Source organism: Gymnogyps californianus, chromosome Z, assembly GCF_018139145.2.
Source record: "Gymnogyps californianus isolate 813 chromosome Z, ASM1813914v2, whole genome shotgun sequence".
NCBI lineage: Eukaryota > Metazoa > Chordata > Aves > Accipitriformes > Cathartidae > Gymnogyps > Gymnogyps californianus.
The window spans coordinates 83,936,268-83,953,962 of record NC_059500.1 but is presented as its reverse complement, the minus strand read 5'-3'; the positions used below and the strand labels follow the sequence as shown (position 1 = coordinate 83,953,962).

Here is a 17,695-nt window from a genome sequence, read left to right as displayed (position 1 = left end):
AAGAATAGCTCCAGTAGTTGATTTTTTTAACTTTGCTTTTCCCTTGTTTTTAAACATCTTTTGGTTAAAATCATGATATAGGGAAAGTAAATACTTTCCTAAAGTTTTTATTCTCTTTCATTTAATGGTTCAGAAAATAGTGCATTTGAAAACAAATCCAGGCCAAAATTTCAGATTTGCTAACGCAATACAGAAGTTCAACACTGGCAGTTGCTGTACTTAAAAGCTCCTTGGATCAGGTGTTGTTTTACTATATGGACATTTTAATTAGTAATAAAAACGTTGATCAGATTTAGTAGTGGAATCTACAAAGCACAAATATCTACCTCACTTTGCTTTGTTTCACTGGTGTCAATTTAGCTGTATTTCTCTTTCTGCTTCATTTATGTGTACACATCTCTTGCTCTTGATAGCCAAGCAGGTAGTCAGGTCGGTTAGAATATCGTGAAGCAATGAGTTTATTCCATGAGCCTATGGAGCTGTATTACAGAAAACATCAATTTTAAACCGTTTGTCTTCTCGATGGTGCTAGCCCAGTGGCTCACCGATGCCAGGAGTGTTTTAAAGAGCCATTATCTGTTTGGTATGTGCCCAATTAAACAATAAATAGTTTAGAATGGCACACACGCTTTCTGTGAGGGTGCCTGGGAATTTTTCTGTGAAAACAGTGAAATCACATACAAACTAAGCTGCCCTTAAACGTGCAGAGTACTCGGGAGCTGAGGAAGGCTGTCTCCAGACACGCGGGATGGTTCTGTTCCTGCCTCCGCATTCAGCTCCCGTGGGTGCGTCCAGCAGGTTTTCCCACGCGCGTCCCTCGTGGCAGAGCCGAGGATGACCACGATTCCTGCTTTTCCCCAGGGCTGTTGGGGGTAAATTCCCCATCAGGGTGCCCGCCTCTCCCTGTGCCAGGATGAGACCTGCGGCTGGTTGCAGCTCTAATATACTCTGTGACAGCCCCCAACAAACAAACCCAGAAATCCTTCTCTGTCATCTCTGACAGTAACCTTAAATTGTAAAAACACATTTTGAAAGATGTGTGACTTTTTAAGAAGTTGATGTCCTTTTAATATGCAGGATCTTTGGGGGAAAAAAAAAGTACCCTTTTTAAAATTAAAGCACGTGCCACAAAAGCATGCATTTATAATCATAGGGGTCTTTGTTCCAGTGCCTGCAGTACTAAATGCTAAATCAATAATAAATTTAAGATCTGTGTGAAGAACTGCTGCACTGGAGTAATGGATACGACTCTTTTTCAGCATTGGTTTCATAATGGGTCTTTGTTCTGCCAGCGTGTCAGGAGTACTGCCTGCCGTTCACCTTGCCTTTCTGCCTGGGGTAGTCCTGAGCTATCAAGTTCAAAATAGTAACTTCTTGATTTGCGTAAAGATTTTCAAAATTTTTAAAGCATTTTTTTGAGTTTTTCTGCTTTAATCTTTGTTCATGGTACAAAAACAATGATGGCTTCACAAAAATATAGAAATAACAATAATATGTTTAAAGTAATCTAATAACACTTTCTTACAAGGAATAACAAAATACAAAGGAATCTATTTTTGAAAAATTACATTCTTTTTCCCACTGAAATTGATGTTTTAAAAGTTCGTTAATGACTGCTTCAGTAAAGTGACCCCCAGGATTCCGATTAATGATTTTTTTTTTTTTTTTTTAAATCCCAATTTCCCGAAATCTTAAAATAGGGATGCATTTAAACTTAAATTTGCATTGGTCTCTGTCAGTGTAGATGATGGGCGTTTCAGACCGTCTTGTGAGTCAGGCACAGCACTGTGTAACCCCGTTTATAATATAAACTACCAAGGTCCTCCGTAAAACGATTCCCGATGTTCCCCAGCAGACCCCAGAGCCTCCCTGGTCGTGTGACGGCTCCTGCCGGTGGGATGGCCGGCGAGCATCAGGGCAATGCTGTCCCTGGAACGGGACCCTGCCACAAGCCTTGATAAGAGGTAGAATGAAAGTAATTTGGAAAATGATTGCTTTTAAGCCTTAAAAATGACGAGAAATACTCATTCTCAATAAGAACACATTTAATACTAGAAAAGATAATACTATATTATGAGCCTACTGAAAAATTAAGTAGTGACGACATACTATTTCGGGCTTAGAAAGGCATGGTTTGGCCATGGGCGTACTGAGTTCAATGCCCTGTGGTTTCAGTGAAGGCGTTTCCCTGTTCCTGTGCTATCCCTCTGGAAATCTCTGGGAAGTGTCTGTTGATCCCAGCACTGGGCAGGATGGGCCCTTGCTGGTAGCAACAGTGGCTCAGCCTTTACAAGGTCGAAATGGGGGGGGGGGGGGGGGAAGGGATTACAAAAATAAGTTCTTAAAATTAGGTTCCTATTTCCAGAGCCTAGTAAGTAGTTTGTTTTGGTGAGCTGTGCACTAGCAGCTTCCACTGCCACCAGTGACACAGTTTGGATTTACTCCTGCCTATGAGACTTTATTTAAATGCCTAAATAAGGATGTAGCTTTGGTTACCTACTTTATTTTTGCATCGTGACCCCAGGGCATTGCCCAAAAATGGTTACACAGTTATTTCTGCAGATTTTATTTCTGAACAATAGCAGACCTGCATGATAGTGGACCAGAATAATGACAAGTTTATAGAAGTCCTTCTGTCCTCTTACACAGAGGAGCGTCTTTGCAAGGAGTTCTGGAAATACTAGTTACTGTTTTCAGCACTCCGTTTCCAAATTGTTTAGGAACTTTATTATGCACAGCTAATTTGCATGGTTTTTCTTCTAATTGGTCTATTTGTTATTTATGTCAGGCAAGATCAATCTCCATAGGTGTGGCAAAGCCAGTATTCCCAGTTCACGTGGTTTCCCAATCCACTGCTGCAGCAGCTGGTTACAAGGATTCCTTCGTAAGAGCCCAAGATTTTGGCTCTTCAAAAGAAAGTGATTATGGGTGGTGGGTGCCTTACAGAAAGGGTTAACTTACTATTCGCATCTTTGGTTAATTCAGTGGTATGATTTGGTAATCAAAACGATAAAAAAAACCCCAAACCCTATGGTGGCTGTTAGCTCATACCTGGTAATTGCTCAGAGTTGGATCTAGTTGTGTGCCTGTGCGTAACGAACATACGCTAACATGGAACGGTGAGAAGGCTCGGGGGGATGCGCGTCGCGCCACCATTTGCGCCATAGATCATAAAGTCACGGACCTCGAAGATGGAAAAGATCTTTCAGACCACCAGTGCAGTTATCTTGCCTGTGTAGGAGTTCTCCTGACAATAAGAGGCCAATCTGGTAAAAAATACGTACCCGCAGGTCGTGGTGGGTTTCAGTAGGATGCCTCCAGGATGGCTGCCTCTGCCAGCCCTCAGTCTCAGGGCTCCGAGCCCTTCGTTGAGGTGACGTTTCTACTGAGAACTCATCACCCAGGCTTTGGGGACAGGGATTTTATGCTGTTTTCTTCTTTTTGTCGCCTTTACTTTTTCTTTGGTCTTTAACAAACTACTACTAACATTTGTGCCTGTTAATAATAGAAATGCCCTACGCTTAGCAAATTTGCCAGGTATAAAAATGGCTTGATCAGGAGTATTACTTAAAGTAGCTAAGACCATAAGATTTTGGAGAAAATAATTTTGGCGAACCAGCTGTTCATGTATAGCTAGCTTGGTAGACCAGGTAGAGGCTTTGGAAGGGCTATATGAAAAGTGAAAGATGACAATATCCAAAATTTAATAAAAAATAAAGTAAATCAAAGTAAAGTCTATAGTCAAACTCCTTAATTGTGATGCATTTGCTGAGTTTCCCTCTTCCATCGTCGGCCCTGCTCCGATGCCATATGGTCTACCATGGAACATTTAACTTGTCAGATATAATGGATTGTCCTGGAAGCAGATTTTTGCTTTGAGCGTTCGGCTCCTTTCTTGCATTTCACTCTCAGCTCCAGGCTGCAGGATGAAGGATTGTGGTGGAAATGCAAAGAAGAGACACGCAGTTGATTCCCCTTAAGAGAGTGACCTATATGCCACAAAATTTTACCCACGTAAAGAGGCATTATCCCTGTCACTGACCCTAGCAGGCTGCATGTCAGAACCATTTAAATTTGTCTGGACTTAACAGATTGTGCAAATGTTTCAGAATCAAGTGCTTAGGAATAATAAAGGCTTGTCATTTCAACTTAGGCAGTGGCGGCGCAGCTCGCGCTGGCCAAGGGATGAGTATTATTTATTGTGACCTACATGTAACCTAAGCTGCCTGCCTGGTAGACCTTGTAAATTAAGTTCATCTCCCAGGGCTACTGAAACTTAAAAAAATATATTATCTGATAAGGAACCCGAATAGCCATTACTCTGTGCTGTAAAGTAGAGGTTAAGGTTGGGAGTGATCATTTCCATGGATGGGCCAGTAGCAGTTAATTACCGTCATACGTTTTGTGGTCGCAAGAGGCAAGGGACGTTTCTCCTTGGTGCATTTGTACCTCTCTGAGCGCAGAGAACCTGCCGTGGCTGGAAGGGGGGACTTATGAATAAAGTGCTTCCACTGGAGGACTCTGAAGTGTGGGTAGACATTATCAAGTTTTCTATGATATAAATTTAAGCAAGTGATTTCTGAAACAAACATGACAAATGACAAATTCTTCCCTGGATCAGTTTTTTTTAAATTTCCTCTCACTTCAGTATGATAAAATCCAATAAAATATTGACTAGAAAACCATAGGTAATACTGCTGTCCTATTCTGTGAAGTAATTAAAGAATCTAGGATAAAAATCTGGCCCTGCTAAAGATACCCAGTTTTATTTAATATTAGTGTAGGCGATATTTCACCTGTAGAGAATCAAATATTTGTAAATCAATCTGAATTTTGCTCTTCAGTGTAGCATTCCTTTCAGGTGTGAAGTTTGGGTTGAGGAATGGTAATTTTTTCTGCATGAAGGTTATTGTCTTTGCATTTGGCAGCAAAAGGAAAATTGTCAGCTGGTAGAAGTGGGAGATCCCCTCTCTCAAGGACTTTTTTTTTTTTTTTTTCCCAGCATAGGAATCAACATTTCCAGGTGCCTTTTCATGAGGGAACTTTATTGTTCTTGATCTGACAGTGTTGGAGAGCGTGTGTACTGATGCTATGAGTTTGCCTGTATTCTCAGCCCAAATTGTTTGTTCCCAAAATGTTTAGGAAATGTCAGTTCTCAAGTGTAAAAATCTTATTAGGGTATGCATGCCCTCTGCTGGATATTACCGATTTGAGACTATTGGGTATTTTGTAATGTTACAGTATATTTACCGCATCGTTCCTGATGTTTTGCTATACGCTGAGAAGCTTGTAGTTTGTTTTGTCTGCTTAGCTAATCCAAATTATCCAATCTGTTGTTTTTAAAATGTCAAAATTATAACAAAAATAAATGCTAGCTTTTTTTTTTATTTTTTGTACTGAATATTACAAATAAATACCATTTCTGTAGAAACGCATAATTGAGTACTTAATCTCAATATAAGGCAGTATTAGAGACTCAGGTAGTTCTGTCTGTATATGCAGAGAGCACGTGACGGCGAGGGAAAAACAGGAGGTAAACTGCTACGAAGGCATTGATGCTTTTGGTATTAAAACCTGAAAATTCATCTTTGCCACCAGCTTTTAAAATGGGTCCGTGTGTGCTTGTGGTCGGCATTTGTTTCCTTCTTTCTGGTGTGTAGGTGATGCTGTAGGCTTAGTTCGGGCTTCAGGCAGGAGGGGCAGGCTCCGCGGCCGAGCACTGGGATGCAGAGGGCTGGCCCGCTGGGTTGGGGGGCCTGCTGCCTGAGCGCAGGGTCGCCCCAAGTCCCGAGGTGACGCCTTTCCTGTCGCTTTGGGAAAGAACGCAGCCGTCTAACGGGAACGGTTTCTGTTTGTCATGCTGAGGTGTAGATTTGATCCCCAATCTGAACGACAAGGCTTTTGATCTCTTTATCCTTGCTCACGTCCAACGTGGTTTGTTTTAGTAGCCTTTTAATAAACGCTACTAGATAGGGGTGGTTTACAGACCAAAGATTTAGAGCCCAGGCTTGGGCTGTAGGAAGGTTTATTGTCCTCTTTCAATTCTGTGTCTTTCATGGCCTTAGATCCTTATCTAACTTGTTTTAAAGTGATTCTGTTTTCATGCTTGAGTGAAAACCCAGGTTTCCAGATACATGATAAAGATCTCCTGAACTGGTCCCTGAACAAATGATGAGGGATCACCCTGCAGTGTATTTCAATTTAAAATAGCCCTGTGAGGCTTACTTAGGATAAACCAATATCCAGTGCTTTACATTCAATTCTTATATATTGCTTTCAGGTCCGGAGTATTATTATAACACATTTTTGTCTCATATCTTTATGAAAATGTTGCCCCTTTTTATTATTCCGATTCTCTAGTATTAGATAATGCTTTTGTTGTTGTTGTTGTTCTCCAATGCCTGTCGTCTTCACCTGCCAATCTTTTGACTATTGTATGTTCCAAGAATGAGAAGGGTTTTCTTAGAGTTTTTGTTTCTCTCCAAAATAATTTGCCTATTTCCAGAGTGGTAGAGGTGTTCAGGCTTAGATGATCATAATTATTTCCTCTAGACTGAAATTCCATGCACATATGAAAAGGAAAGGAGACTAAAGATGTTTATGAAGTCAGATGCATCTTTGCTCTAAATGAAGGATTGTCTCCCATAAATGTTCTTCTATTCACAGCTTTTGAGTGTAGGTGCCCGGTTGCTCCGGGCTTACTGAACGTGGCCATTCGTGCTGCATCAGGCTCTGCGAGACAAACGGGGTGGCCCACAACAGTGAGGAGTCTTTAAGGTTTCTTCAACTCGTTAAATATAATTTCTTCAGACAGCATTGAAATAAACAGTTGTTTTGTTTAAATACCTAATTATGAAAGTTTGTTATTCTCGTCTCAATTAGTGCACGTACTTGATATTAAGCTCATTAATGTTCCTTGTCCACAGAACGCAGTATTATTTATTGGTTGCACAATTGCAGTGATGGCTACAAAATGGCAATACCTGCGTACCCTCTGATTAACTTCAAGGTGCTGAAAACCTGTTGCAAAGGGTGCAACGAGCTTGTTCAGACTGGATTAGACACGATCAATCCTGTAATGCAGCTGTATCATCCAGGCAAATAACTAACTATTAGCGCCAAACCTTTCTTTTGTGGGATAGTGTGATAATCTTTACAATCTAATTGATTTTGGTGGGACTAGTCAAGGACTAAGGGACCATTTAATCTAAGTCTGGTAGAATACGGTCTTCAATATTCTCTCTTTGTATTCTTGTAGTTTCAAGTATAGTTTTGCCACAGCTATTTTGTTTTAAAAGCACGCAAACAGAGAAGTCACATACTGCCCTGTAATAGATGCTATTATTTGGTAGATTACAGAAATAGATTGAGCAATTTGCCTTAGTCTTTTGGTTTGGGTCCAATATTTCATGAACTGAGATCAGTGACAAAAAAATTGGTCTGGTATTTTCATGGAGCAACTGAATATGCAAAGAAGGGACCGTGGGGCGGGCAGCACCGGGGTCAGTCCCTTCCCTGCGCTTGAAGCCATCGGCCCCACGGGGGGCATTGGGCAAAGCTTGCCGGGAGCACCTTGTGGGATACCCTTCAGCAGGCAGCACGGCCATTCCCATCGATACGTACATATGTACGTGTGTATAGACACAGATACACGGGCATGGCGTGTGTGTAAGGAAGTAGTTTGGCCTTTGGGGCATTTGGGAATTAACCTTGCCTGTTTAAGCATAAGCTCTAGACCAGCGAGGTGAGTCTGTGGTGAAGTACCACTTTCGCTCTGAATTTCCTTGCTTTAGGTTGTTCAAGTCAGCTCCGTAGCTTTATTTTAGTATAGGTTTTAGGATTTAATTTCCTTTGCATTTTGATGGTACTGTTTAAAAAAAAAAATCTCCCTTTGTAATGGTACTTGCTCTGGCATCATAACGTCTCTTTAAGAACCATTACTGTTTACTGCACATCAGCGTAAGTGCAAAAATCCTCTTTCATGTCAAAAAGATGACTCCTTCCCCTAGCATTGTGCTACATTTTGGGGTGTGATGCCATTCAAATTATTGGGATTAATACCTTCCCTTAGCTTTGTGTCTAGTTTGTGGACCTTCCCTGGATCAGATGCCATGTCATTTGTACTATTTTGTGAACGTTATTGCGCAAACTTTGCTTAAAATCTATTAGATTTCTTTCTTATTGTCTGTACTTCACATATAGCACAAAGCAGAAATAGCTCATTAACATGATACTTCCATTACCATCGGATGAGATTCTTTGTGATGTAAAATAGGCTGTTCAAAACCTCACTGAAATAAATAGGGTATTTTGACTGTATATCCTATACCGGTAAGTGCGCTACTGCTGGAGAAGTATGTATATATAACCCAGGTCAAGCCCGAGTTAGTAACTTAGCCGAGCGAAGCAACTCTCTCTGCTGTTTAAACGTTGGAAGAGGAGAAATCGCAGCCGGACCCCCAGTGTCAGCACCCACTGCTGGGACCCACTTGTCCCCCCCCGGTTCGTGGGGACGATGCCTACCGAACCTTTTCAGCGCCTGCCCCCGCGCCTCACCTTTCCCCGCAGCCCCAGCACAAGGGCTGCTTGTTCCCCTGCCAGCTCCCTGCCTGCGGCTGCCCGGGAGCTGCGCCGGCGAGCACCGCTCCCTGCCCGGGTTAACAGCCGAGGAGACGCCGAGGCGCTAGGAAAAGCTAGCTGTCGCACAAAGGGGGACAAGCCTCCAGCCAGCTGTGAGCCCTGGTGCCAGGGGTGGCGTTCGGATTTGCATCCCTCAATTAAGAGTCCAAAAAATTTCATTTAATACTAAAAGCGTTTTCCTTTTTGTTTTTCCTTCCTGTTTATTTTTTTTCTTTTTTTTTCTTTCTCTTTTAAAGAACAGAGTATTCAAAAGTTCTGAAAAAATAAAGCAGCTACCTGCTGGCTCCTCTGATGAAAACGTGGGCAGGCTATTTTTTCTGTCAAGGGCAAAAGATAGCAAGGCCTGGGAGGCTGTCCATGGAGGGCACAGGGGTATATACATTTCTCCGAGAGTGAGGTGCTTATAGGTATCGGATATATAGTGTACTATGGCTCGTTTATTTCAATGAGGTTTTTCCTCGGATACTTTCTAATTCTGTACAAATTTTAGCTTGACTTCTCTGCTGAAATGAGTCAGGTTTTCAAATCTCTGAGGCAAAGAAAGATAGTACTGATCTGGCTGTCACTGTCAGAAGTTACTGTGCAGAGCTGGTCCTCGTGTCAGGCAGGTCTGGTGTTCGGAGACCTTCACTCACGCTAGTGAGCACTGAGATGAGTCCTGCGCTCGCTCCCTGGGGTGCTCAAATCCTCCCTTTCTTGCACAACCAAACTTAAACAAGCATAAGAAAATTTTGAACGCGAGAACTATAGATTAAGGCAGAAGTAAATTGTTTCATGATCCTCATAACAATGCAAATAAACCCTGCTACGGTTGATAACACGTGTGTGTTCATTATATAGACAAATGTGGAACTATAAAGTTCAGCCCATTCTTCAGTTGCTCAGAACTTTTTCCCAAATATGCTCCAGCTCTGTGTTCCTCGTGCCTGGTCTGACTTCGACACTGAATTCTCCTTTAATTTGTCATTCTCTGTAGGGGAATCGATTGGGCTCCCTTCAGGATGCATTTGAGACGTCGGACATCAGAGGGAACAATCATTAATTTCCAAAAATGCTAGAAATGCAGTAATAAAATAAGAAATAGGTTTAAGCAAAATTGCAGACCTGAACAGACTGAAATTCACAGCCATTAAAATTCCAATCCCTAATACAATTACTTCTTCTCCCCCCCCCCCCCCCCCCCCCCCCCCCCCCCCCCCCCCCCCCCCCCCCCCCCCCCCCCCCCCCGATAGGTTTCCCTTCTTCAGTCTAACCAAGAACTAAACTCCAAATGTAGGGCAGCGGAAACCTGAATTAGAATATTCTGGTTGAACGCATCTCTCAAAAAAATATGTCAAACATGAAATCAATGTAAACAATGAATTGAAGTCATTTATAGAAATAGCTTCACTTCCTTTTCTCTGCAGATGGAAAGAGTTGCCTCATGCCTCTCATTCTGCCTCGCAGAAAAAAGCCAAGGTGCCCTATCTCCCAGGGCAGGGGAAAAGAGAGTGGGGAATCAGATGACTTGCATTTGTGCTTTGGAAGTTGCTTAAATTTTCTACTTAATTTGATTAATTTTTCAAAGTACACCATGGAAAGGCAAGTGGCTTCTTTATTGATTGATTGGCAATCCTGTGCTGCTTTTATTTTCTGCAGTTAAACAAAAATGCAAACAAAATATTTATGAAGCAATCGCTTTAGTTTAGTAAAGATAAGCAGTATTTTTTTCTAGAGGTATTTAGAGAGCAGAGACTTGAGATTCAGTGTTTGTCAGAAAACAGGAGCTGCATGTAGTTCTTTCTTTGTCTCTCCTTTGATTGGCATGCATTGTGTCAATTAATTGAATATATATATATACACACACACACGCTAAGTTATTGCCTCCGATAATTATGGAGATGCTTTTTCTGCCTTACCTAAAGAACAAGTGCATACTTGAAAGTTATTCACCAGGCTTTGTAGGTCAACTTCTTCCATGGAGCTTTGTTTCAATTGTCAGATCATAAAGCCACGGAAGGGTATAGATCGTGTTGCGTGTTCGGAGTGCTGGTAACAAATGGCACATTTTAGCATTTGGTCCTCTAGGTAGAAAAAATTAATCAGATGCCTGACAAGATTTGTTATTCGTCTCTATTTCAGGCTCCCTTTTTTTTTTTCTTTTTTTTTTTTTTTCTTTCCTGGCTTACAACAAATATTACTAACGGGTACTTTTAGGTTTTAAAATATGGACAACAGTACTCCATGCAGTAAAAGACTTGAACGATTAATGCTACCCTTATGCCTCTTTTGAGTAGTTTTAGCCATGGGGCTTGGCACTGCCACCATTGTCTTTGTGCCAAAAAATATCCGCAGCGGCTGCCGCATTCTAGTACTAGAGGGTTGTCTCGAAAATTCCGCAGTGAATGCGTCGGGTGTCTACATCGCTGTAGACGCTCTCTCTTTTTAAAAACATTAAAAAAAAAAAGAGAGAATCTTTAGCTTTTGCAAACCTCAGAAAACGCACAGTACAGGCTGGGGTGTTCAAGTGACTGAAAATGATGCATAATGTACAGTAAACGTAGAAATTCAGGAGAAGCTTTTGTATTTGTGAGCACAAATAGTTGCTTAAAGAGCCTACTCTTGCATATTATCAGCACTCTTGCAAATTTTATTATCTGAAACAAATGTGCCAGTGAATTTTAAGCAGAAAATCAACATCAAGACTGTAGCTAATTTTAAATGGACAGTTTATACAAAAGATATCTTCCCCCCCCCCAAATGAAGTGTCATTACAAAAAGTATGACAATTTCATAATTACAGTTGATAGTGAAAATCTACGTATGTATATCTTTTTAACGGTTTCTTGACTTTTTCGTAAATTTTGGTTATTTGTTCTTAATCGAGGAGGCAGATTTCTAGCTGTATGTGGGAACAACAACAACAACAACAAATGTAATAAAGTTAAAGGCTTACACTATCAGAATGAAATGTGTTCACTCATGATCTCCAAAGCTATCTGTTTGGTGGTAAAAGTGGATGCTATAGATGAAATCTTTACAAGGAGCATAATCCTAAAAAAAAAAAGTCAATCTCCTGCTGGCTGCTGTGCCGCTTTGGTACCTCACAGACTTCGACAGAGTCCTGGACGAGTGCCCATTGATGTCATGGAAACACTCAAATTACTGAGAATGATTCATGTCTATGCTGTTCTCTTATCCTCCCCCACACAAATAGAAGTAGATTTTAACCCTGACAACTTGTAATTTGCAGTGGGTTTATTTTTGTATCTGGATAAATATTTTTTAACAACTGAAATTAAGATGAGGCTGCCTGTGTCTGATACGATAGAAAAGAAGATTACTGATACCCAGGCAGCAGCGAGAGGCGCGTTCAAAGTACCTTGTGTCGCTGCTTGTACTTGGTTCCCCTCGACCCTATTTTTCTGTTTGGGATTTTTTTTTTTCCCCCCGTCCTCACCGCTTGTTATTTGCATCGACTTTCTGGCCCTCTTGGGGTGATGGGAAGTAGCACACGTAACTCCAGGCATGCCAGCAAGACATTTTGTTTTCAGGTCTCGGCATTGGACTCGGGGATTCACGATTAAAATTTCATTGTCATTTCAATCTTGAATTATTTCTGCAAAGGCTTCCAGTACTCTGAACCTGAGGGGGGCTATGGAGTGGGTGATCCATCATTTTTGTATAACCAGATACAAGTGCTTTCAAAAGTTATTACATTTGCAAATGTCCTATGAATTGCAAATAAATTTTGGAGGTTCCCATGTATAAGTAACTACTTTATGTGGAAAACAACAAAACCAAAAATAATTGAGAAACAAAAGCAAGCTCTAGAGTCTTAAATTATGATGAGGAGAAAGATGATTTTTTTTAATTCCAAACTACTCGCAATAGTCAAACTTTATCAATAATACCTCTAAAGGGCAATCAAACCTAGTAGCCATGTATTAAAGGAAAGGCTTGTGGAGTCAGAATGTGGCCACACCATTTTGGGAATGATTAAAATTAACTCCATCATCCTTTGTCTAACGATCTGCCTCACCATGGGTTCTTTATGAAATTCGGATTGCGTTGGGAAAACCGAGCACAGCAGAGCCCTGCGTCCATCAGGCAGTAGCAGTGCCAGCCAGGGACCCCTCATCCGCTGCCTGCCTTGCTCAGGCCCTGGCAGTTCGTGAGGTCGGTGGATGTTGTCTTCGTTATAATCAGATATTTCCAAATGCAGTTAAAGGACGTGTTTTAATGGCTTCGATAGGTGCACTGGCACAGCGGCTTTATCTCAGCGGCGCAGGGTTTGGTGTAGGGCTGTCACGGCATCTCTCGTACGTGGGGGTACGCAGCCACGTGAACCTGGCCTCTAGGTGCAGAGGTGTCCCCGGCATTGCTGGGAGTTGCACGCAGAGATAAACTGAGCATCTGGTCCCTAATAACTGGTACTGTGTGTTGTGGGTTTTATGCCCCAGCCTATAATAAAAACTTTAATTTTATGAGTGATTTTTACTGTGTTCTTGGATGTTTTGTTAGAAAATACCTCCCCCCTCCCGTGATTATCCTCACCATAAGGGTGGTCTTTTAGTGTCAATATGTTTTGTATCAGCCCTCTTGACTGCTCTTTGTCTCCGGAGCACGTGGTGCGGTGCTGTTCAGCCATGACTTAATGCTTTGCAGAAACCACCTCTTCCCTTCTTGATTTTGCTCGAGTCTGGCCATTCAAACCTGAAAGAACCTTTATTTTCCTTTGTAAATATGGCATAACTGTAACCGGTACTGCAAGTCAGGCTGTTGGATCTGAGTGTTAAAGGCTTCCTGGGAAAAAAGGAAAAAAAAAAAGGGTACTTAGGGCTGGCAGAGAGTCTCGGCAGTCATTGGGCCCCCGTTCAAGTCCCAGCGCTGCTGGGGCAGCCCCAGCGTTGGTAGCAAATGGTGAATTCCCAGTCCATGTCTCTCCCAAGTGTAAATTCCATCATCACCTTGGTCATGGGGGAATTTGCTCCTGGGAAGGAGAGCGGGGAGCCGCATCCCCAGCAGCTCCTGGGTGAAGCTGGCTGTCTGGAGAGCCGGTGAGGGACTCGCTGGGCCCCTGGCATGGCGGTGGGGTGGTGGGATGGGTGGGGTGCCTGGGTGCTCAGCCCCCAAGGCAGAGGGGAGGCACGAAGGAGGTCTGCTCACACCTTCAGCCAGCCGGTGGAAGCCCGTTAAATCCCAGTTCCGGGAAGCGTGTGGAGCAGCACAGCCGAGATTAGGAAGTTTATTTCGCATCACCATCCTCAGCATGGAAAAGTGTTAATCACTTTCTGTTGCCTACATGCATTACGCAGTCAGCAGTGCCTATTTTACATACGTAAACAGCACTAGGAAAATGTGGCGAACATCATATAAAGCGCTCGGAGAAGCTATATGTATCTGTTTATGTCTGTTATACATCTTTTTTTTTTTTTTTTTTGTTACCAGGTAAAACAGAAAGGGGTTCATACTCATCATATGGAAGAGATTCGAATTTACAGGGTTGCCACCAGGTAAGTGAAAGTCTGCTCAGCAGAGGGGTTGTGATAAATACTCTGATAAATGAGGTTTGCTTCTTAAAGTTGTACATCTTAGGGATAGGCTCCATCATAAACGGCGATGGCTGCAGATGTGCGTTTCTCAGAAACGGGCTTTATTTGCAAATGCAGGTTTTAAAGCTCCTGCCTGAGCTTTTCTAGCCAGGATACAGTTCCTGGAGGCTATGAGTACTTGGGTTGACCTAATACCGCCCTAGTCAGAGCTGCTGTGAACTATTGATTATTGTCCCTTGCAACAATGCCGCACTGTTCAGCATGGCGGGTCCTTCCCAACAGCACAACTTCAGAAATTACAGAAGTGGAAACACACCGCAGAGCTTGTGTCAGCCCCTAGCTTTGGATGGCTACTGCAATAAATTATAGTTTTCATAGAATCTGTATGATGTTGTGTGAAAACAAGGTTGTATTGAGGGATAAAAATGTCTGTGAAAATATGATTTGTTGTCCCTTTTTGTTTCTGAATTGTTTTTGGCTGGAAGTCAAGGCCAGCAGGCTAACAGCAAAGCCGTCTCAAGGGAAGCATGCGTGAGCTAGAAAAATAAGAGTAGTTTAATTAAATAATAAAATGCCAATGTAATACAAAGGTATAGCATGTGTGTGTGTGTGCCTCTCTGCACTTTGCATTTGCATACTTTTAAGTCTCCAGAGAAAGTCTGAGTCTAAAAATACTATCAATAGCCAAAAGTCTGTGCTTTGTTTCAAGACAATTGATTTTTTTAAAAGACATTTTCTTTTTAATTTCAGTAGCAATATTAATTGTGTGTTTAAATTCATTTTGTTCTTGAAGAGTGCTAGGCTTCCTTTCCTTTTTCTAAGTGCAGTAGCTTCGCACTTTGGAAAACTATTGAAAGAATTTAATAGCCTTCTTAATATTCAAAGCTTTATACTGTTCAAATCTGCCAGAAAAAAAAAAAAAACCACCAACAAAAAAAACCACCAAAATGCATATTATTTCCCTATAGGAAAGGGAAATACTTGATCCTTTCTTTCCTTTCGTATGTCTATGTTCTTTAATAATATGGGGAAACAGTCTGTTCTTATGTTGTTGGTTGGTTTTTTTTAAACATTTAGTGTAGAAATGAATGTAGAAGAATGAAACCATTTGAGCAATTAAACAGCAATTTCTGTTCGCAGTGCGCACGTGTATGCCATCAGTAGCGTCTGGAGGCCGGGGCCGTGCTCTCAGCCGGCTGTCGCGGCGTGCCCCTTCCCTCCGCAGCCCGGCGTGTGCCAGGGCGCATCCCGGCCCCTGTGCCTGGACGGGCTCCCGTGGCCGGAGGGGCTCCCGCGGCCAGCGCAGGGGAAGCATCCCGGGAACACGAGCGGCGGCGGCAAGGATCAGGGCCGCGAGCCCCGCGCCCCTGCTGCAAAGCTGTGGGTTCCTGCGCGGGGCCCTGCCTGCGGGGTCTGGTTTTGGAGGTGGAGGCAGGGTCGGGGGAGCCGGCGGCTGGCGGCAGCTTCCCTGCGCAGGTGACGGTGGGGCCCCTTCCGCTGGCCGGCACGGAGCTGCTCTGCTTTGCCCCCTCTGCTACGGGGCCGGCGTGAGCCCGGAGGGAGGTGAGGTTTGCTCTGCTGCTGGAGAGGCCCCTGCGCTTACTGGTCGTCGTCCGCGTTGTTTGAGTTTTGGGGACGTTTCCTGCGCGAGGTTTCGCATGCGGAGCTTGGACTGGGAGAGGCGACAAGGGAAGGCTGCTTTGCCTTGCTTAAAGTACAATTGCACATGTTTAATTCTATGCGGAACAAACTGAAAGGTTACAGAGCTGCTCACTGGTGAAGGTTTACAGGCCAAGCCTTGAAAGTAAACTTAGTGATGCACTGAACCTTCACATACATAACTCTTTAGTGAATCGATAAGTGACTTACTGATTTCACTTGCAATAACCAGCACAGATAAGTGCAGATCACCACATGTGTAACCCTACCCTCATCTGACCAAAACAACTGCAGTAGCTCTTAATTAATTTTAGAAGTCACTTCTGGCTAGTCCTCTTTGCTTTAAAATCCTTGTATGCTTTTGCTTTCTATTGTTAGGCGGTAGCAGGATGTTTCTGTCCCCAGTGCTTGCACAGCGTTGGGGATATTGTCCCCAGCACATAGTAGCACCTCATCCAAGGATGAGACCCGTCTCCTCTGCAGCTCCAGCCTCCTGGAGATCCCACTCTGCTGCTCTCTTGGGTCTGCTGCAGTTTCACATTTCATCTGAAAACATACCTTTTCTTTGCTGCATTTTGCTTTTAGTTTTTGTTTCAGCCTTACTGCGTTTGAATGATCTCATGATACTGCAAGTAAGTTAGAAATTGTTTCTGAGTTCAAAATGGCATTACACCTAAATAAGTTATATGGTCTCTATGTGCCTTGTGCGTGGAGTCTTAATGCGACTCGTACTGCGGCCTCTTTGTGCACACCCATATCTGTGAATACTTGCAGGGCACAGATGTGTATTTTCTTTAATTTGGGAGTAGAAAGTTAATCTTAGAAACTAAGGGCAGAGGTGCGGCTGTAGGCTTGAGAAGACAGTTTGCCGTGAACAGATAATTTTTTCTTAAGCATCCTCAGCTTTATGTCTCAGCCAAAGCGAGGCGACGTTTTGTACAGGCTCTTGGTGGTAGTGGAGAGCAACCTGGTTCCAGATAACCCCAGTGTCAAACGATATGGCAATTACTCGGTGTGACGTGACTGCAGCATCACCGCACCCGCGGTGCTGGGAGCGTGGAGGGGTTGGGGCAGCTCGGATCAATCCCGTGGGGACGGCTGGCAGGAGCGGCGGGCCCCCACCCAGCCCTGCTCGCGCCGTGCCACCGCCTGGCTTGGCCTCTCTCGGCCAAATGACAGATCAGCAAACAGCTGAAACCCCTCGTGGGGAACTGCCGGGTAATTGCCGTAACGAGGACGGTTGCCTGCAGAAACAGGCAGCACGGTTTCCGCCTCGTCTTTTCATGCAGCACCAACCACCTGCAGTAGAATTCCACATGCCGCTCCTGCTCGCCAGACTTCTCTTCTGGTCCAGAACGCAGGAGAGGACAAACCTGAAAGTGCCAACGAGCTCCAGCCTTTCGGCGAGCTCCTTCATATTGTGTGAAAAAGAGGATAAGCCCCGACGCGCAGTGCAAACCGGGGAGATGCTGAGCACCGCAGTGCCGCTGCCTGTCCTCTGTGCTGGGGAATATGGTCTGTCAAGGTACCACGAAAAAACCCAACATTTATTCCAGTAAACAAGCCAATGTCTGTGGTTGTAGTATGAGAGTTAATACTTTCCTTTTTTTTTTTCCCCCTTGAATGATAGCATTGAATAATTATTTTTTCCACTTTGGTGGACCAATTCTGGAGTTTCCTCAGAATTGAGTTGGTACAGACATGGTCAGCTCTCTGGAGGGATCGTTGATTGTATCTGCGTGGCAGTGCCCTGTGGTTGTGTAGGGTCAATGAAAAACTGATGGAGAAAACCCTACCTACCCATTCTCCTTTTCTGTGGTTTCATTCATGAAAATTTAAGGAATATTAGGAAGATGTTACAA

The 17,695-nt window shown here is 43.3% G+C and overlaps 1 protein-coding gene across 8 annotated transcripts in view; it reads left to right on the top strand.

Moving 5' to 3' along the window:
• The window catches only part of TCF4 (transcription factor 4), a 244,897-nt gene that overhangs the window by 107,520 nt on the left and 119,682 nt on the right, over positions 1-17,695 (top strand). For all 8 annotated transcript variants that reach the window (XM_050913658.1, XM_050913662.1, XM_050913661.1 and 5 more), the window contains one exon: positions 14,071-14,135. In XM_050913658.1, the coding sequence (XP_050769615.1) occupies positions 14,071-14,135 (65 nt within the window). The remainder of the gene's footprint in view (positions 1-14,070; positions 14,136-17,695) is intronic.